Raw genomic sequence first — 20,833 nt, 5'->3', positions numbered from 1 at the left:
TGTGTCGTCATTGTTGTTGTGGGAATGCAAGCGCTGCTGCATTTGCCAATACTCATTCAGTCTCCATCCCCACGTGCCTCCCCCTCTCCCTCCCTCTCCCTCCCTCTCCCCTGCCCTCGGTGTTTATAAAGCTTATCCCAATATGGCCCGCAGCTTCAGAGAGCAGCTGTTAAGAGGCAGATGCTGTAAACAGCACAGTGAGCATCTTTGTCAACACTGGCCCCGTCAAAGCACACACAGCGTCGTAACATAAACACTATTGTTCCTGTGCTGTAAGGAAAGAAAGCATGCCCTCCGGTCATTCTTTTAGGAACTTGGCGATAAAAAAGCCGATGGTGTCCCCGTCGGCTCTGCAGGGGAGGGGGGCTGCCGTTCCCGTCTGGTCCCAGCTCAGCTCAGGACTGAACCTCTGGAGGAGGCGCAGCTGCTCAGGTGACAGGCCGGCTCCCAGCATGCCCTCCGCGCCGATGTGAGGCTCCTGGAAACAAGAGCGTGATTTGGTGAGGTCTCCTCGAACATCGCTCTCCATATCTCTGAGTTCGTGCAGGTGTTTTTACCTGAGGCTGAAGGGTGAGGTATGGGAAGGTCTCGAGGGCCCAGGCTATCTGCTCCTCGTTCTCCGCTAGAGTTACTGTGCAGGTGCTGTACACAAGAACCCCGCCTTTCTTCAACAGCCGCACTGCCTGCAACACAGGAAGACCTTTTATTAAAGCGGCTACAATCAATATTTTATACAATATGTCACAAAGTGGTTACTCGTCGTGATGAATTCTCCTCATCTTTATGGAGCTTTACTGTGAGTTCCAGCTTGTTGTTCTAGTTATTCGGTCCACAGCTTTGCTGTTTTGGTCCCCTTTACAACTCATGGCGTTTTCGGCCAAACTGTAAAAAGTCACTGTACACTACCTGCTCAGCAGACACAGTTCGACACCAAACACAAAACTCCTCAATGACTGTTTTGTATCTGCTGGATTTAAAAAATAAGAAACTGTTTTCTAACAGGTTCGTCTTATCAACTTGCCCCTCCAAAGTGGCCAAAAATGAGTATTTCTTCAATCCTCTTGCTGAATAGCTTTAAGGAGTGTGACGACTGATGGAGCACTATATGTCACTAAGATAAATGATGTCCTCTGCACTCTACTGGACTCTAATCTCCCTCTAGTCATCCATCTCTTAGCCACACTTAAAGCAGAACCACTCTAAAAACAGAGTTCACATTTGTGTTAGTCTGCAGTTATGTACGTTTGTATGAAAAGTAAGCTCAAGGTAGAAGGAGAAATACTTTCTAGAGCTGAATTTCTGAAAAATAACGATCAATTGTCACAATGCATGAAGTCTTTTTTCCCTCAAATGTGTGACACATTCTAGAGGTGTATATATATATATATATATATATATATATATATATATATATATATACACCTCTAGAATGTGGTTCCTCAAGGTGTATTTTCCCCCTACGATGTGACTTCAAGCAGTACGATCAGACACCAGTGTAATATGTGTCCAATGCTGCCATCTAGTGGTCAAACTGAGTTACTATCAGTGTGCTCAAGTGCTTAGTCTGTGTGGTCAAACCGACAGCGTGGAATAAGTTGCGCTGCAGTGGCTGGTAGGAACAGATCTCCTTGAGGCTCCAGGTACAGGACATGCTGGGTCTCTGTCCGAGTCCACTACACGGGGCGTCCAGAAGAACCCGGTCAAAGCTTTCAGGAGGGAAGGGAGGTCCTGGAACACGTTCAGAACACAGGAGATATTTATACATATAAATATTATTGTTATTCATTTATTTTGGGTTTATTTGTGTACCTTCAGCTCCCTGTGTCGGGTCGCTGCTGACAGCTCGAGTGCTGTTAAAGCAATAAGCTTTGATCGAACGTAAATGCAACATTTGGGCGTTTTGACGGATTCGATCGATCTTATTTTGGACCCTGTCCAGAGCCACGACCTCGCCCTGCGAGAGACAGACAAAATAATAATCAAAAAAATATAAATACATAGAAATAAACACAGAAATCTTAATGGTAAGTTCCACAAATGTATTTATTTCAGAACTCTTCTACTGGATTCAATAACAATTAAAAGCTAATTCTATTATTTCACTACACTTACTATTTTCATTATATTTCACTTCACGTGTGTCGTCGTTACGAAGGACAAAGAAACAACCAAAGTCGACTCGGGAGTGCGAGCGTGAATAAATCCTCTCACTCTGAGGAGCAGTCATTTTCTGGATCAGTGGTTCCCAACCTAAATGTCTGTTCATGACCTTTCATCAGAAGTTTGAGGAGTCCATGAGCAGCTAAAACTTTCTTAAATAGTTTCATTTGATTCACTTTTAGAAGCCTGAAAGGGTAAAAACCACCCCGTAACTAATCATTAGAGAAGAATCAGGAGAAAAGTGTAAAAGAAATTTGTTTTTGATTATCAATGATCCCATTTATCTTATTACCCCTAAGATTTATCCTACGACGCCGCTGCTCTTGATTTAGCTGTGTGTTAGATGTGTATTTTAAAGACTGCGTTCTCAGATTGAAACCCTGAATATTAACTGTGATCCCTCAAGCAGCAAAACATCTGTAACTTGTACCTGATCCCTCATGAGTGCAGCGATGTGGCAGGTCTTCCCTCCGGGTGCAGCACACATGTCCAGGATCCGTTCTCCAGGACGAGGCCCGAGAACGTGTCCCACAACGACAGAGGGGAGGTTCTGCACAACGTGACAAAAAACAGCAACAACACATGAGGCAGAAACAGTGCCTCTGTTCTGCTACATTATTAATTTAATGACGCTTTAGGGACATTATAGCTCTGTTATACATTCTAATAGTATGAATACCTGCAGGAACGCCATGTTGGGTAGAACACCATCGAAGGAAGGACTCTGGTAAAGTGGCTCCACCATCCGAATACCTATTCCTCTAAAATAAAAGACGACAGTGACGGAGTACGTTTTCCTTTTTGGATTTGGTCCAAGGAAGTTTCCTTCGGGACATTAATATCCGTCTTATCTGATCTTACTTGGCAGGTTCATCTGTGCAGAAGATGGCGGAGCGGTCTATCTGAGCGACTCCGTTTCCCACAAACACTCGGTTTCCCTGGAAGCTCGTGGCTCCTCGGGTGCACCGACCGTCCAAGTCAGAGAGGACGGACACCACATCGCCTGCCTTCATGTCTGAGGACAAAGAAACGCGGGTAAATGACATGCTCGATGACAACAACCAACAAAGTGAAAGCACCGTGCTGATGATTCATTTGAATTTAAGAGCATCTGTCTTTTGAGTCTTACACTTGGGGCTGGCGACGATCCCCGGGACGAAGACATGAGCGCCTCTCAGTACGGCGCTGCCGCACTGAGCGCCGACCACCACCTCTGAGCTGAGCTGCTCCACGGGTCTGAGAACACGAGAGAGAAGCCGGTCACACTACTCTACATCTACGGCTCTTTGGACAACCTCGAACTATTGCAGGGTTCTGGAGATACAGCATATGTTGGCGTGAATGGAGAATTAAACGAAACTTTTTAAGCTTTTCCTTTGTTTAAATGTTTGTCTGCAGGTGCATCAAAAAAAAATATATATGCAAATATCACCATGAACCCCTAAAAACAGAACAGAGCAAGAGATTATTATTGTGCTGTTTTATTCTTTCTTTTATATGTCTTTGGATCAAAACACACAACTTAAAAATTGTGCACAACTGCAGTTGTTACACAAAAAGATTCAGTGGTTGTTTTTTTAATCTGTCATCATTCCATGAAGTCTCATGTGGGTTTTGGCCTCAGGAAACACTCGCCCAGTGGTCGGACTGATACTGCAATTTGAAGGCTAAGTGTGTGTACTCCATTGAGCAGATTCATCTTACATACCTCGGGCCGTCGACGGGAAGGAGCAGCACATCTGGAATTTGCGGGTGAGGAAGAATCTGAACGGAGGCTTCCTCTGCTGATGAGCTGCACATCTGCTGCTCAAACAACAACAACACGCTGAAGGATAAGGACACGACTGGCCACCGCTGTGGCTGCTTTCCTTACTCCATCTTTCATTCTCACCTTTTTCAGCTCTTCTCCTAACTTGTGTCGGATCTCTTCCAGGGGAGCGAGATGAGTGCTGGCCCGAACACAAGTGTACGAGGGCGGGTGAGACAGACACGTGAGCAGCTTCTGGAAACGACATTCTGCCTCCTGATGGCCGACTGCAGCTAACACCTGAACGCAAACAAGACGACGTTAAATTAGAAGAGTTAAACAACTTTTTTTTAAAACATCAGGAACTTTATTGATTTTAAGTTCCAGCATGTACCCCAAAAACGATCACCGTACAGTATATTAAAGTGAACATAACATTACTTCCACCTGAACAAACTTCATTCAGGTTAGGTTAAAGATAATTAATAAATACTTCCCAGGAACAGAGCTTTATTTTCCACTGAGACGTCTATCTTTTACGAGGTTTATTTATGATTCTCTAGAAGAGAGAAATCACTTTTAAATTCCTACCTCCTCGTTTAGGAAGACACTCCGGAGATAATCTGTGACTTCAGGCTTCAGTGAAATCCTTGGAAAAATAGACATTGCTTCAATCTGCACAAAAGAAAAGGATGAGATTAATAACAAATAAAAAAGAATGAAGCACGATTGATGAACTGCAGGAGGAGAATGTAGATATCCGGTTACAGTTTGAAAGCCTCTGATGTTGATTGGATGAGGCGAAAGATCCATCAATGGTTAAAAAACATTAAATAAATGAGTAATACCACTAGTGTATTGAAAAACAAATTAGTAGATGCTATTAAACACAAATACAGTAAAACCAAAGAATAAAACGATTTAAAAAACGTTAAAAATAATAATAATAATGTATTTTTTATGGGAGATCTAAATGATAATAAAGAGCTAATTTAGCTCGTAATTCTTCTCCACAAGGTCCGTCTATTATTGGCACTTTTTGAATAAAATATAGCACGTGTGGTAAAGACATGAGTAAGTGAGCCCTTACAATATTAAACAAAACCTATAAATAGACTTTACGTCCCACACACGGGTCACATGTACAATCTGAACGCAATCAATCTTATTCAACATATCCGCTCATTCATAATTAATGAGTGGTCCGTTAAATTAATTGTCTAATATAGGTGTGAAGGCGATGTGAAGGCTTTGGTAATAATCTTTAGGTACTCACGTTCTGTGGAGGAACGGATCGCTTGTTTTGGCAGCTACTTCCGTATACGTCACGAGCTTGGTCACATGACAGTAGTTGAATTCATAAATGGAGCCTGTTGATCACCAATACCTGTATGATATTTATGTGTTTATGAATATAAATATTACACACTGCAATGTGATTTAAAGCATACATGGACAGTTTAAGGGCTTTAACATACACTGCAGTTGTACAATTTATTAATTAATTCAAATAAAACACTATACTTATATACTATAAAATGCTCAGTTCTGAGTATTAAAAATGAAATAAATGATAAAAGCAAAATACTTACAAATGCAATCTGTCTGCATCGTCAAATGAAACATAAAACAATTTAACAATTAAATAATTTCTGTTAAACTGTGCCCAGTAATTATAGTTGAATAATATTACATGTGTTAATGTGGTACATATTTATGTCTGCTCCCTTTTCTTAAAAAAAAGCCTCTCGTCACACTTTTAAAAGTGTTGTTTTTGAATGAAGCTCGTAAAAAAAAAGTAAACGCGTAATATGCTCACGTCATCACGTAACAAGAACTGATGAGCTGGGGTTGCTTTTTTCCCTCATAGAACCACACTATCAGCCGTGCGAGCAGACTCAACGCTGTGCCGCAGTTACCACCAGGTTTGCGGAGGCTTTAACGTTAACCGGGAGCCGCTCGACAATTAGTCTTCGTACCTATGTTTACCGTACACCACATTTTAGCCGGTTTAGCTACGTTTTAACTGTGTAAACCGGACCGCATGGAGTCGGCGTTCAAACGGTCGGTGAGGTGTTCAGCGGACAAGAGATCATCCAGCTAATGTTAGCAAAAGCCGCAGCGGATTGTACAGTGTGGACGTGAGAGTGGAGAGAAGCGCGGTGCTCACTGACGGACACGGACGTTAACCTAAACAATGGGCCTCATATTCGCCAAACTGTGGAGCTTCTTCTGCAACCAAGGTGGGTCTAACCGAGGATAATAACTGTTAGCATGTTAGCATAAAGTGAGCAGTTACCTAACTGTTATAATAACAGTTTATCTCGCTGCTGTGACTCCAGGACTCGCTGTCTTTGTTTAACTCGCACGTCAAAACACAGCCATTTAAACCACAGTTACCCATCTCACCCGCTCTTAATAGTTCATCTGTTTGTCAACAAACGTGATTAACTTAAATCACAGTAAGCCTGCTCGATCCTAGTTGTCAGATAGCTTTACTTCACTTTTTAGGACTCTTCACGTTACATAACTTTCCCTAGAACGCGTTTAAAAGTACTCCTCCATAACATTATTTCTATTATGCAGTTTGCTTGGTAATTGTATTAATTGTGTCTCAGTTGTTGCTTAGTTTAACACTGATTCACTTGATATTAGGTCAGTGCAAAACAAAGGAAAGGTATTTATAAAATACACCAAGTAGAAGAATGTGAAAAGGCAACAAATGGCCTCTATAATCCCACCCTTTCACCCCAACCACCCCAAATTACTTTGGGCTTGGTTTGCATGTCTTTCATCTATAAACTACTTTGTGACACTGAAATATTAGGCTTCCGATTCTGGTTGGCGCAGTAGTTTTCTTCCCATATGTTGAGTGTTATTCTTGCTGTAAGAACGTTTTTGAGTGAAGTTGAAGTAACAAAGGATCTATTGCAGGCTCAGAGTATTGTCATATTCTGCTGTACTCCAATGGTCACTATTGTCATTTGGTGATGTGTATATATATATGAATTCCTCTTGTCTTAATGCCCTTTGGGCTGTGTAGCATTATTGCCCGGCCCTGATTCCGGATTACTCTGTTCCCAGTGTCAAGTTGCATTCACTTTAAAGAGATTAGAGGTGAGGAGTTAATTACATCTATATAACACTGTAATTAGATCTCATAAATGGTGCTGGGAATTGCGTTTGAATGTGTTATTTGTATCACTTCATTCTATTCTAAAACATTTTAGCTGCAGTGTGTGTGTGTCACAGAGAAGCCGTCTGAAGACATTTTGCATTTTTTTTCTCTCCTGGTAATATTGTCAATGTTTTGTTTATAATTCTGCAGGATAAACACATTCCTGTTTTGGAAATGTGACACAACCTGTGTTAGATGTTCTAGGTTTATACATGTTTCCCATAGATTGCTGTTGTTTGCATGTCAAAAAAGGGATTTATTTTTATTTTGACTTTTGATGGCGGTGACGGCCACAATCGGTCCTCACAGGGTAGCTCCTCATTAAGGAAGCCAAAGACATCCAACACCAGATCCAGTGCACACAGAGAGTGTCGGAACCGCGAGCCCTTCCATCCGACCAGACTTCCTTCCTCCTCGGCTGCCAAAAGCCTCACAAGGGCCGGAAAAGTCAAAACACTAAAGTGGGATATTTTGGCGTGTGTGTGTCAGCTCTGCTTCTGCATTTAGTCCGTTCTGTTTGTCTGCTTCACGGCCGTCAAAGCCTTTACTGTTGCAAACGTTGCTCGCTGGGTTTCACCAATGGAAAATAAGTTCCTGTAGTTTCAGCGAAACTGGGGGAGGAAAAAAAAAGGTCAGGAAGTTTTGAAATAAGTTCGGCCTGTGTGATTTTAAATGGGCAGCAATGCCTGACATGAACGCGTTGTATAGACTGACTCCAGATGTACTTTTACGACGTAATCATTGACACTGTGCTGTATTTGTTTTGCAGAGCACAAGGTGATAATCGTCGGACTAGATAACGCCGGGAAAACCACCATCCTCTACCAGTTGTAAGTCGTTTTATGCGTCAATTCTACAGTTGCAACCGACTTCAACTCGGCCGTGCTTCTGCAGCGAAAAACTCAATTTATGATTCTGTTTTTTGTAAAGTCTGATGAACGAGGTCGTCCACACGTCGCCCACCATCGGAAGCAACGTGGAAGAAATAGTGGTGAAGAACACTCACTTCCTGATGTGGGATATAGGAGGGCAGGAGTCTCTCCGGTCCTCCTGGAACACCTACTACTCCAATACAGAGGTGAGAAGCACAAGCATCGCTATTGGAGCACATTTTGTACACCGTGTACTACTTTTCTCACAGAAGTATTGTCCAGCAGCGGGGTTTTCTTCACGCGCGTTGGCAGCTGGTGTGTTTGTTCGGAGCACGGACGGCAGCAGGGGCCGCCCAGGTCGGAGGTCGGCCTTTCACAAAGGGGCCCGTCTGAAAGGCGAAGCGAGGGTCAGCCTCCGCAGGGAGAAGAAGAACGGGAGAGTCACGCCAGAGGCAGATGTGTCTTCTTAAAAAGAGCTCGTGAATTAAACGCCCCTGATAGAACATCTGCCGTGGCGCGGCAATGCGGTGTGGTCACACGAGACCTCGGCTCTTTCTCTCTTACGCGTCTCTGCGAAACATCTGAAGTTGTTTTTTTCCGACAGATTGAATATTATTCGGCAACTATTCTGGTAATTGAGTGACATTTTTCAAGCTTCTCAATTGTGAGGATTTGCTTTATCTGTCGTTTGTGATGGTAAACTGAATATTTTCAGGTTTTTGACTGTTTGGACAAAACAAGCAGTTTTTAAATGTCTGCTTGTGCTCTTGGATATCATTTTTTTGCTTTTTTCTGAAACTGCAACAAATTTTCAACTCTTTATAATTAATGATGGTTTTTTGGCTTTTTTTCAAACAAAAATGACAAATGTTCTCTGTTTTCAGCCTCTCAGATGTGAGGATTCGCCTTTTCTTTGTCACATATGACAGTAAATTGAATACCATTTGAACAAAACGAGCATAAAGACACCTCCCCGTGGGCTTGGAGACACAATGAAAATGTAATTTGCACTGTTCTAAAAACATTTTACATAAACGATGAATGGATTAACTGCTAGTTCCAGCAGTGTAAAACGTGATCTCATAAACATTTAATGCAGCATGTTAGAATAAACTGTGTGAGTAGTTCAATTGAGATTTATGGCAGAGAAGTACTAAATATTTCTCACAACAGAGTTACTATAGGCACCATATATTGTAGTAACATTGCAGTTACTTTGGCAACGTCACTCTTTGTTCCGCCGTGTCAGACTCCTGTAGATCGCTGGCTGTGATTTGGGTCACAGTAATGTTGGATAACGCGTGTGGTTGGAACTTTTCCCTGAGTCGTTTGGTTTTTAAATGGCGTCTCTGACCAACACGAACGAGCCTCTGGTCCTTTTGTCACACAGGGTCGCTCTCTCTCATTCAGAAAGAGGTTATTAGCATCGCAGTCACCAGAACCCATTGTGAGGCCCTCGGCCCGGAAATGCCCCCACGCTGTGTTGCATTTTCATTTCTGTAAATGTCTTCTCTTTTTGTTGGCCTCCCACTCTGCAGTTCATCATTCTGGTGGTGGACAGCACAGACCGAGAGAGGCTGGTCATCTCTAAAGAGGAGCTCTACAGGATGCTGGCTCATGAGGTAAAACCATTTCAGCATCTCTTTAAGGAAGCAGACCACACGGACTCTGTTTTTATTCTGGACTGTGGTTTTCCACCACGGATAGCCCCTTCCACCTTCAGAAGGTGGTAAGAGAGCGAGGTTTATGGTTTCATTGTTCTCTGCTTTCTCCCCTCAGGACCTGAGGAAAGCAGCTGTGCTGATATTTGCCAACAAGCAGGATATGAAGGACTGTATGTCCGCAGCAGAGATCTCCAAATACCTCACCCTGAGCTCCATCAAAGACCATCCCTGGCACATCCAGTCCTGCTGCGCTCTAACAGGAGAGGGGTGAGCGCTATAAGTTGACTCATATGTGTGTTGAGAGATGTAGTCAGCAGGATTTTAATGAATTCAGTGATTTAGATATTCATTAAATTCCATCAAGACCAACTGCCAAAAGACCTAGAAGTGCACTCACTATACAGGAGTTCATATAATAATCAATATCTTGTTTCCTATTAAAGACAACAATGAGACAATAGAAAAGTGTACAGATGTTTTGACTGGTTATTCTCTTGTCCAAGCTTATTACAGCAACAACACTGGTTTCAATACATTGTGAGAGTGAGCGAGTGAAAGAGTGTGAATGTGTGTGTGTGTGTGTGAGAGAGAGAAAAGCCCCGGAGCTTCAAACAGGAAGGAAGCCTCATTACACTTTATTTGCGCATCACAAGTATATTGTTGTGCAGCCAGAGGAATAAAGTTCACTGAAACATCTGTGAATAAGTCTTCTGTCTATAAAGAATGTATATTCTTCATTGTTTTTCTAGTTTATGCCAAGGCCTTGAGTGGATGACCTCGAGGGCCGGACTCAGATAGCCCCCCCCCCCCCCATGGCCTGACTACCTGCACCGCCCACACGGTGGCAACAACAGCTTGTCCTTACTGGCTTCTTTGTACTTTTTATTGTTTTTTTTTAATGACAAACTTTGACTTTGAGGAGCATTGACACGCTCCACAGCTGAGTTGTCACAGTGGAGCTGGTGTTTCTCCCGAATGGACCACAGCTGATGGACTGACCTGTTTAGCTGGAACCAGAGCTTTTACAGTGACGGAGGAGAAGATCACCTCAGTGAGTTACGTGTGTCCAAGTGCAAAGCAGGGCTGCACTGGACGTGATTTACACTACAAACATATCATGTCGCACCATATCATATATCAAGAGAATGCCATAAACATCACGTTGGTGCAGCTCTATTATTTTTGTACTTATTGCCTCTGTAGAAGTTTGTTCATGTTCAGCTAAAACATTGACAAGCAAAGGGATTACAAGCAGTATTTTGAAACCAGCTTTGATGGGAATGGTGGCACAAGGGAGTTTTTCAGAATAATGTTCTCATCCATTTTCTTTTTTCGTTGTCATTTCTAGCACAGACATTAATATTTGTTCCACGTGATTTCAGGTTCATAAGCTACATTGTTGGTGGTTATTGTTACACTAGAACGTATTGGTGCCGTATTAAAATGTGGTCAAATATACATCTCTCTTCTTTATTAACTTTGAGTCTGTACTTGTATGTACCGTAATTGAGCCAAATGGTGTGAAGGGTTTTTTTTTTTTCTTAAAACGGACCCTTTAGCCATTAAGTCTAAAAGTGTAAAATGGCGGGAACATCACTACTTCAAGTACAACACTGCTTTGATAACAGTATTTTAAATTTAAACACTTCAATTCTGCATTCTGATGTTTATTTTATTATTTTAATTTGTACTTTATTTTATTTTTCTATCTTGTATTAACATGTGATCATTGGTGCTCTGCAGGCGTCTGTAATGGATCCACTGCATCCTCATATATATATATATATATATATATATATATATATATCTGGAAGAGCATTTGTGAATGAATCTGACAGTATGCCCATGATTTCTTTTTACCCTTGTTTCCTTCCCTTTGACTCGGTGACAGATCGATGCACGCGTCACTTTGAAACCATGTCTACCTTTTGTAACTCCCTTTAGTGGCCAAAGAGGACGAGTTGCATGAGTTTCATTGAGTCTGAATCAAAACGGTGAAGAAGAAGTCCATCTTGGTCTTGGAGGGCCTCTGGGTACTTTGTGGGACAAGGTTTCTTTATATGAAGAGGAATAAGGGTGGACTGGTCAGCCCCCAGACTCTTTGCAGCATTGAGCTTGATCTCAAGCAAAGAACTGATTTCCAGTCTGTGGTGGTGTTCAGTCTGGCTCATGTACTGTATCTCAGTTTTCAATAAAAACTTTCTTTTAAACTTTGAGCCTGAAATGACTTTCTTTGTTTTTCAGCATCTTTGAAATATACTTCGAGTTCGAGGTAAAAGGAATACTCAACATTTACTTACAAGGTTTGGCCAAATGTAACCTTTCCTGCATCCTTTTTCCTTTTCGACATTCTATACTATGACTTTTTTTCGACATGCTATACGATGACTTTTTTCCGACATGCTATACTATGACTTTTTTCAACATGCTATACTATGACGTTTTACAACATGCTATACTATGACTTTTTTTCGACATGCTATACTATGACTTTTTTTCGACATGCTATACTATGACTTTTTTTCGACATGCTATACTATGACTTTTTTCAACATGCTATACTAAGACTTTTTCGACATACTACACTAAGACTTTTTCGACATGCTATACTATGACTTTTTTCGACATTCTATACTAAGACTTTTTTTCGACATGCTATACTATGACTTTTTTCGACATGCTATACTAAGACTTTTTTCGACATGCTATACTATGACTTTTTTTCGACATGCTATACGATGACTTTTTTCGACATGCTATACTAAGACTTTTTTTCGACATGCTATACTAAGACTTTTTTCGACATGCTATACTAAGACTTTTTTCGACATGCTATACTATGACTTTTTTTCGACATGCTATACGATGACTTTTTTCGACATGCTATACTATGACTTTTTTCAACATGCTATACTATGACTTTTTTCGACATGCTATACTATGACTTTTTTCAACATGCTATACTATGACTTTTTCGACATGCTATACGATGACTTTTTTCGACATGCTATACTATGACTTTTTTCGACATGCTATACTATGACTTTTTTCGACATGCTATACTATGACTTTTTTCGACATGCTATACTATGACTTTTTTCGACATGCTATACTATGACTTTTTTCGACATGCTATACTATGACTTTTTTCGACATGCTATACTATGACTTTTTTCGACATGCTATACTATGACTTTTTTCGACATGCTATACTATGACTTTTTTCAACATTCTATACTATGACTTTTTTCGACATGCTATACTATGACTTTTTCGACATGCTATACTAAGACTTTTTTCGACATGCTATACTATGACTTTTTTCGACATGCTATACTGTGACTTTTTTCGACATGCTATACTGTGACTTTTTTTCGACATGCTATACTGTGACTTTTTTCGACATGCTATACGATGACTTTTTTCGACATGCTATACTATGACTTTTTTCGACATGCTATACTGTGACTTTTTTCGACATGCTATACTGTGACTTTTTTTCGACATGCTATACTGTGACTTTTTTCGACATGCTATACTATGACTTTTTTTCGACATGCTATACAATGACTTTTTTTCGACATGCTATACTATGACTTTTTTTCGACATGCTATACTAAGACTTTTTTCGACATGCTATATGATGACTTTTTTTCAACATGCTATACTATGACTTTTTTCGACATGCTATACTATGACTTTTTTCGACATGCTATACTATGACTTTTTTCGACATGCTATACTATGACTTTTTTCGACATGCTATATGATGACTTTTTTCGACATGCTATACTATGACTTTTTTTCAACATGCTATACTATGACTTTTTTTCGACATGCTATACTAAGACTTTTTCGATATGCTACACTAAGACTTTTTCGACATGCTATACTATGACTTTTTTCGACATGCTATACTAAGACTTTTTCGACATGCTACACTAAGACTTTTTCGACATGCTATACTATGACTTTTTCTCGACATGCTATACTATGACTTTTTTCGACATGCTATACTATGACTTTTTTCGACATGCTATACGATGACTTTTTCGACATGCTACACTAAGACTTTTTCGACATGCTATACTATGACTTTTTCTCGACATGCTATACTATGACTTTTTTCGACATGCTATACTATGACTTTTTTCAACATGCTATACTATGACTTTTTTCGACATGCTATACTATGACTTTTTTCGACATGCTATACTATGACTTTTTTCGACATGCTATACTATGACCTTTTCGACATGCTATACGATGACTTTTTTCGACATGCTATACTAAGACTTTTTTCGACATGCTATACTATGACTTTTTTTCGACATGCTATACGATGACTTTTTTTCGACATGCTATACGATGACTTTTTTTCGACATGCTATACTATGCCTTTTTTTCGACATGCTATACTATGACTTTTTTTCGACATGCTATACTAAGACTTTTTTCGACATGCTATACGATGACTTTTTTTCGACATGCTATACGATGACTTTTTTTCGACATGCTATACGATGACTTTTTTTCGACATGCTATACTATGCCTTTTTTTCGACATGCTATACTATGCCTTTTTTTCGACATGCTATACTATGACTTTTTTCGACATGCTATACTAAGACTTTTTTCGACATGCTATACGATGACTTTTTTTCGACATGCTATACGATGACTTTTTTTCGACATGCTATACGATGACTTTTTTTCGACATGCTATACTATGCCTTTTTTTCGACATGCTATACTATGACTTTTTTTCGACATGCTACACTAAGACTTTTTCGACATACTACACTAAGACTTTTTCGACATGCTATAGTAAGACTTTTTTATGAAGCTTAAGCGAAGTTCAGTCAGGGAGACTGTCTTTACACTCCTTGTCATTCATAATCTCAGTCTCTCTCCGTGATTACCGGTACTCTCTGATTATGGGCGTTCACTTAAATGAACCAACCAGGTAAAAAGAAAGTAGTCTAGTATGTTGTCAAGTATATGATAAAATGTAAAAAAAACAAAGTTTAAAAGTTAAACTAAAGTGTGTCAAAAAAGCCTATAAAAAAAGTCATGAATGTCAATAGTCATGGTACGATATTTCATGAAGAAGTCAAAACAAGTGTCTCAAAATGTCATAAAAAAAGTCAGAGTATAGCAGGCCGCAAAAAACAAATCATAATAGCTGGTTGTAAAATGTCATCAAAAGGCAATTAAGCCACAAAATGTCATTAAACAGTAAATTTGACTCGTTGCCCTTTTTCTGCATGTCGTGCTCCTCTATCCCCCTTTCCAGTGTGTCCATCCTACTCATCTAATAAAAGGCAAAACACATTTTTTTATGACACCAAATCTAGCTGGAAATGTCATAAAAACATTTTAACCGAGCATAGTCATAATACAGTATGCAATAAAAAAACAATATTCATGTGCTAAATGAAACACCCTGTGCTGACACACAATGGAAGACATTTGAGAAGAGTGAAAATATTTACCAAATCTCTTAATTAAGATTACTTTGATGGTCCAACAGACCTAAACACACAATTGGTGAACATCCTGGTATTTTAATGCATTTCATGAAAGGGTATTAGTGCAGCCCCCAGGCTGGGTTCAGCTTTACAAGTTACCCTCGATCTCACAAAGAAAGGGAACTGAAATGAAACGGTCAGTGATAGATCGTAGATCAGAGTGAAAGAATACAAGATATGTACTTATACGCTTGGGCCTAAACTCCCCCAATCTTTCACTCGAAAGGTGATTTCAGTGATTGTGTACCTTATTCAATGAGATCCGAGCAAAGTAGGATTCAAACAGTTTATTCTCATCTGCAATATAATCGGCAATCAAACGAAGCACAGAGCAGTCAAGGAAAGATACGACTCCTAACCATTTGTAAGGAACGTATGAGGAGCGTCTCAATATCTAAAACAAATAAAAAGTACATTAAACAGCCATTTTACTGTAATATTTTCTCATCTAAATTGTATTATACATTCACTTCTCAATGAAGCCTTTGATGAACCGAGGTAATAAGCAAAGAAAAACATCGGCAAGACAGACGTTTAGAAACAGGAATAGATTAAGGGAGTGAAAAAATATTAGATTTAGAAGACATATAAAAGTAACCACGGACCTGAAGAAGAGCAGATTGAAACATAATGGGGACATTTATCAAAAACGTGCTTTCTAAGCTGCACCCAGGGGCCTCGTTTCCTCGTCCGTGCCCTACTGTCTAAAGTACGGATGAGCTTCCGCAGTTATATGATTCAAAGATAAAAAGTTTCAGTTATAAATGCAGCGTTTATTAATTTCAAACTCAGCGGTCAAACAAATAAAATAAGTTCTCACAGTAACGCATAAAAATAAAAAGCAACACACACAAATAGCAAACAATGAAACAGATGAGTTCCCCGCCGATCAGTCTGTCTGAACCGGGTTTCCACGGACCAAACGCAGCCTCTTCCTCAGGTAGGAATACCATCGATCTTAAACTGTCTGTTTCCTTTGATGCTGGTGTTTTTCTGGACTCCTCTCTGCGACATCATTTGCCAAAAACTCAGCTCGCTTGCCGTCTTTTGTTGGCCACTCATCCATTGCGAGACCTTCGTTTTTCTCAAGCGTCCATGAAGAGTCTCTTTGGAAACGTGGCAGGTGTAGAGAAGCTTATATGTCTGTGTGTGTGTGCGCGCTGTTTGGAGCATAGGGTCAAAATCCATACTGGAGAAAGATGGAGCTTTTAAGTTTTTAAGAGTCTTTCGAAAATGTCCACCAGCCCACGGTACACGAATCACTGCCAGCAGAATAGAAGGCTTCAAACATGCATTGGTCTAAAGCATGAAAATGGCTTTTGATGAAGCAGCAAAAAAAAAAAACACGACAAAAAAAAAGATGACATGGGGTGAAAAATGAGGAGGAGGAAAAGCCGAGATATTCTTTGGCCGAGGCGTCCATCGGGGAAATTCACACGCACAGAACTCTGGGGAACCTGAGAGAAGATGAGAATATCAATGAAACTACTTAAAATGTGTCGAAGAACTGCATTGGCACAAGAAATCTGCAACACTATTAGCCAAACACCTCCTCCATCCCGTCAACAAGCCACATCCAATCACTACCATATGGTGAATCACAATAAAATAAATAATAATCCGACCTGTCCTCGGCGAAGCCGTCCATTTCCTCCTCGTCATCCAGCTCCATGTCCAGCTCGTTGTCGAAACAATCGCGGCCATAGCCACTCAAGACGCTGCAGGTAGGAAACATGTTTACACCATCAAATGTATGCACGACCTTTGTTGGATTAGATCAAAAGCATGTATTGATCATATTTCTTTTTTTTAATGAGTGTGCTGTGGCTGCTGACCTGACGGAGCGACATGTGAAGAATACTATCCTCTTAAGTTTCTTGTTGTAGAAGAAGTAGTTGAAGGACCAGAGGCTCCCCTCTTCACCAAAAGGGTCCGAGTCCAGATCAGGGTTGTAGCTAAGAACAAAAACAGCAAGCTCAGAACCGGCTGAACTCAAGGGTTTTCATCAGCAGCAAACATAATCTGCTGTATAACACACACACGCCTACCTGTAAATGTCACAGCTCTGCAGGTTGATCTCCTGGTCGATGGCGTTCCACAGCTCCGGTCCCAGAGAGTTGAACTCCTCTCCCACAGCTGAGAACAGGCTGCCGTTCACTGCATTGGCCACCTGGAGCGAGGTCATAGTCAAGTCATTATTATATTAAAGAGTATTTTTTCCCCCAGAGGGCAGACTGAGCTACAGAGGAGCACACTCACCCAGTTGAGGCTGGGCTCCCGACTGAACTCGTGGGCTCGTGCGGCGCTGAAGTCGTAGTCCGGTCTGAAGGACTCGTTGAGCGTGGTGATGAGGTAGAAGATAGTCTTCCTGCAACACTTGTCACTCAAGGGGTTCTCTCCGTCCTCACTACTCTTCCCCAGCCTGGACAGAAAAATAGGAAGAAATTAATAAATGGAAAAAATTCTTAGTTAACTTATCCAACTCGAGTGTTATTCTGGTAAGAAACCACACTCTGTGCTAGTCTTCACTGTGGGCTGCAGTACTCACTTTGAAGGGCTGGTGGACTGGGGGGGAGAGAGGGCCTCCAGCACGTGGGGCTCCCCCTCCTGGCAGAACTGCTTGAACATATGTTTATCGTCCCCTGCCATCTTACAGGAGTAGCTCTCCATCCTGGAGGGAAAAAAACGATATAAATAATACCACATGATCCATATTCATGAGCTGAAAACAAAATACATAGAACCTGAACGACTTCTTTTATGTTATGGAAAAATAAAACATAAATAATGTAGGACTTTATAGAACGTATTCTAGAATACCAGCAATGATAGACTTCTTTTCTATATTTTTGTGTTGTTCAGCTCCAGCAACCTGAACTGAAAGAGCACCATGACCGCTGTCTTTAAAAAAAACAAAAACATACAGATAGCCCTAGTCACAAGTCAGGGCTGAAGAATCTCATGCGTGTTCCCGTTTGTGGGTCAGACGCCACTGTAAACAGATACGCAAGTGGAGCAGACCGGTGTGCAGTTGTTTATTTTGCCTCCTCCCACCGAAGGGTTACGCAACTTAAGACGGACAGAACACCGAGACCCTCGCTGGCCTTGCCAGCCTAATTTTAGGGACATTGGTTGGCAGCAAATGCCACAGTGGAAACAATTGCACCGGCTTTCCATCCACTCCACAGCTGACCTGCCGACAAAAACACTGAGTAGCGAGGTGACACCGGAGCCGAGTGACGCTTGTCTGTAGAAAATATACATCAGCTAAAAGCCTGATGGGTACATCTTTAGATAAAGCCTGCAGCTCCTGCTGCTATGATGGGCTGCCTCAGTAATCCAGTAAGCAGTCTGAACACCAGCAGCTCTCAGCCATCATGCAGCATCACTGTACGTGTTTATGTGTGCATACATACACTCCCAATAACACCCTTCACTACAGTCTCCAAATAGCCACAGTGCGGTGTGAGAGGACACCATGTTGTGCGTCAGTCCAGGTCACAATCAGCACAGAAGCTCGGCTTCACCACCCACACTCAAAAGGCCTGCGCTCAGACTGGGCCAATGTGCTTAAATATATGTTTACATTTATATAACTGCATGTACAATATTTTTACACTTGAATAAACAATAATCAAATGCAGAGACCGTTATTTACCAATATGTTAGGAGTAGTTACATTTACACAGTCTTACATTTACAACTGGCCCTTTGAGGGCGACCGTGATGCTGATGTGGCCCGGAGTGAAAATGAGTTTGAGACCCCTGGTCTAAAGTCTGTTGATGTGCTACAAAAAGTGTGAGTGTGTTCTATGTGTGTCAAATCACAACTGAAGCTTGTCTGAGTGAAGCAGACCCTTGGAAAAAGTATATTAAAAGTCTGTAAATACCATACTTATCCTCTGAAATTAAGATTGCAGACGTGAGTCTGTCTCTGTGTGTGTGTGTGTCTCTCTCTCTCATATATACACACACATAGATAAATACACAACACTGAGGAGTTGTTAATGTTGCAATACAATCTTTAGCTCTAGCTTTGGCTCTTTACCTGCCAAGAATGCGAGACTCTCCTGTTTCAACACACAGCCGAGAGCCGAGGGCTTCAAAGCTGGAGCTTTCCAACAGTTTCATTGCGATCTGCGAAAATAAAAAAAAAACATCAAGTTAAATGTTAGTCAACCGTAGTTAAACAAACTTATTTTTTAACATTATACTATGGCAACATACTATAAGATGGCTTTGTTTACATTATAATATAACCTTTTGATTACTTCCAGAATTAAGTGTGTCAAAAACGTCATACAAAAGTCACAATATAGTATGTCGAGGAAAGTCATAAACAAGTCATTATAGCATGTAAAAGTAAATTATTGTGTCGAAAAAAGTAATTTTACTCCGGAAATACTTCATTAGAATGTAACAATAATGTGTTACACATGCATACAATTTGAATAGTGCAATGGTTGCCATGTTCGCTCAGTTCCTAACCAACCGTATTTGTTAAGGCAGTATAGAAAACATATTTTAATTAATAAAAAACAGCAACATACGTCTATATAAATAATGTGTACGGGGCTACAGCGCCCCCGTGTGGCCCGATGTATAGGTCACAACACAGTTTCCTCTTTCTGTAGACCACTGCCCCTCCCCCACCCTGCTCAATCGAAGTTGACAAATCGTCTTCCTGGTTCAATACGTCGATGTTATTCACTTACCGGGCAATGTTTTCAGCGCACACGGGCAGAAAACAACGGGTTCAACTGTCAAACCGTAGAAACTATTCTTAACCCAATTGGTGACTCTGTGGCGTAGGAGATTATAGCGACCCCCGCTTTGTTGACGACCACAGCTAACGTTAGCTAACGGGTTAGCAATGCTAATAAACGTCACCTCACTTCTTCACTTCACAGCTGCGCTATTAATTCGTACTCGAGTTTAAGCATCTTACAAAAGCACTCGGTCGAGAATGCGTTATTCTGAGGCCTTTTTTTAAATTTATAGAAAAACTGCTCTTCCCGATTAAATGTGATGAGATTAAATCCAGAGACTGTTGGCGTCCGTCGGAGTCGGTCTGCAGCGGCATCCCTTTCGACCTGATGTCACAAAAGGCTCGTATTGATTTAAATCAAGTCGCCTTTTTTAACAAGCGACTCGATCACAGTAGTAGCAACTAACGAGCTACCTATCCCGAGTAATTTAGCGAAACGGGTCAAGGGTTTTTGGCAAATCGTCGATTACGTCAAAACCACATCTACTCTCATGAAAACAACGGAAACCACTGTGTGGTAGCCCAGCCCCTTTTTGTTTATATACGCCTGGCCAACGTACACGCCTACTTATACAAAAGCCCCCTCGTGATTGGCTGTTCATATGGATGACAACTAATGTGATTGGTTGAATCTTGCTCGGTCAATTCATAGGCTAGAACTGTGTCAAATGTCTTGACTGTTTATCGCAACGCAGCAACAGTAAATTCAGGGTTGTTTTGCTTGTATTTAAGCTATGTTTGTTCATTGTCTGTCTAGGATTTGCAACAGTCATTTGGAAGCATTGGAATAATTATGCATACGTATACATGCATGTATTCTCAGTCTCTATCTGCATAAAACACGTAATATATATTTCCTCGACGTGATCTGGATATATTTTCTTCATGATTAAATGGTCCAATATTGTCTTTG

General features: G+C 40.8%; 3 protein-coding genes across 3 annotated transcripts; 1 reads left to right on the top strand and 2 right to left on the bottom strand.

Annotated features, from left to right (window-relative positions):
* Window positions 1-123: 123 nt before the first annotated feature.
* nsun6 (NOP2/Sun RNA methyltransferase 6) lies at window positions 124-5,212 on the bottom strand. Its single transcript, XM_079291706.1, has 12 exons — window positions 5,184-5,212; window positions 4,499-4,582; window positions 4,052-4,207; window positions 3,869-3,963; window positions 3,290-3,396; window positions 3,022-3,175; window positions 2,840-2,921; window positions 2,591-2,710; window positions 1,810-1,954; window positions 1,583-1,728; window positions 558-683; window positions 124-478 (listed from the first exon to the last, which is right to left on the bottom strand). Exons 2-12 carry the CDS (start codon window positions 4,571-4,573, stop codon window positions 299-301), a joined length of 1,386 nt encoding a protein of 461 aa, XP_079147832.1. The 5' UTR covers window positions 4,574-4,582; window positions 5,184-5,212; the 3' UTR covers window positions 124-298.
* A 584-nt stretch (window positions 5,213-5,796) lies between these two features.
* Window positions 5,797-11,781, top strand: arl8 (ADP-ribosylation factor-like 8). The gene is made up of 6 exons (XM_079292537.1): window positions 5,797-6,150; window positions 7,855-7,915; window positions 8,016-8,163; window positions 9,496-9,579; window positions 9,737-9,888; window positions 10,371-11,781. The coding sequence occupies exons 1-6, from the start codon at window positions 6,105-6,107 to the stop codon at window positions 10,417-10,419; spliced, it is 540 nt and encodes a 179-aa protein (XP_079148663.1). The 5' UTR covers window positions 5,797-6,104; the 3' UTR covers window positions 10,420-11,781.
* A 3,643-nt stretch (window positions 11,782-15,424) lies between these two features.
* maf1b (MAF1 homolog, negative regulator of RNA polymerase III b) lies at window positions 15,425-20,416 on the bottom strand. Its single transcript, XM_079291930.1, has 8 exons — window positions 19,868-20,416; window positions 19,201-19,289; window positions 17,701-17,823; window positions 17,412-17,574; window positions 17,201-17,322; window positions 16,988-17,107; window positions 16,778-16,870; window positions 15,425-16,609 (listed from the first exon to the last, which is right to left on the bottom strand). Exons 2-8 carry the CDS (start codon window positions 19,281-19,283, stop codon window positions 16,585-16,587), a joined length of 729 nt encoding a protein of 242 aa, XP_079148056.1. The 5' UTR covers window positions 19,284-19,289; window positions 19,868-20,416; the 3' UTR covers window positions 15,425-16,584.
* Between the last annotated feature and the right edge of the window lie 417 nt (window positions 20,417-20,833).

The sequence above is a fragment of the Melanostigma gelatinosum genome (genome assembly GCF_949748355.1).
Source record: "Melanostigma gelatinosum genome assembly, chromosome: 20".
NCBI lineage: Eukaryota > Metazoa > Chordata > Actinopteri > Perciformes > Zoarcidae > Melanostigma > Melanostigma gelatinosum.
Note: the sequence above shows the minus strand (reverse complement) of the source record. Positions and strands in the feature narration are given on the sequence as shown.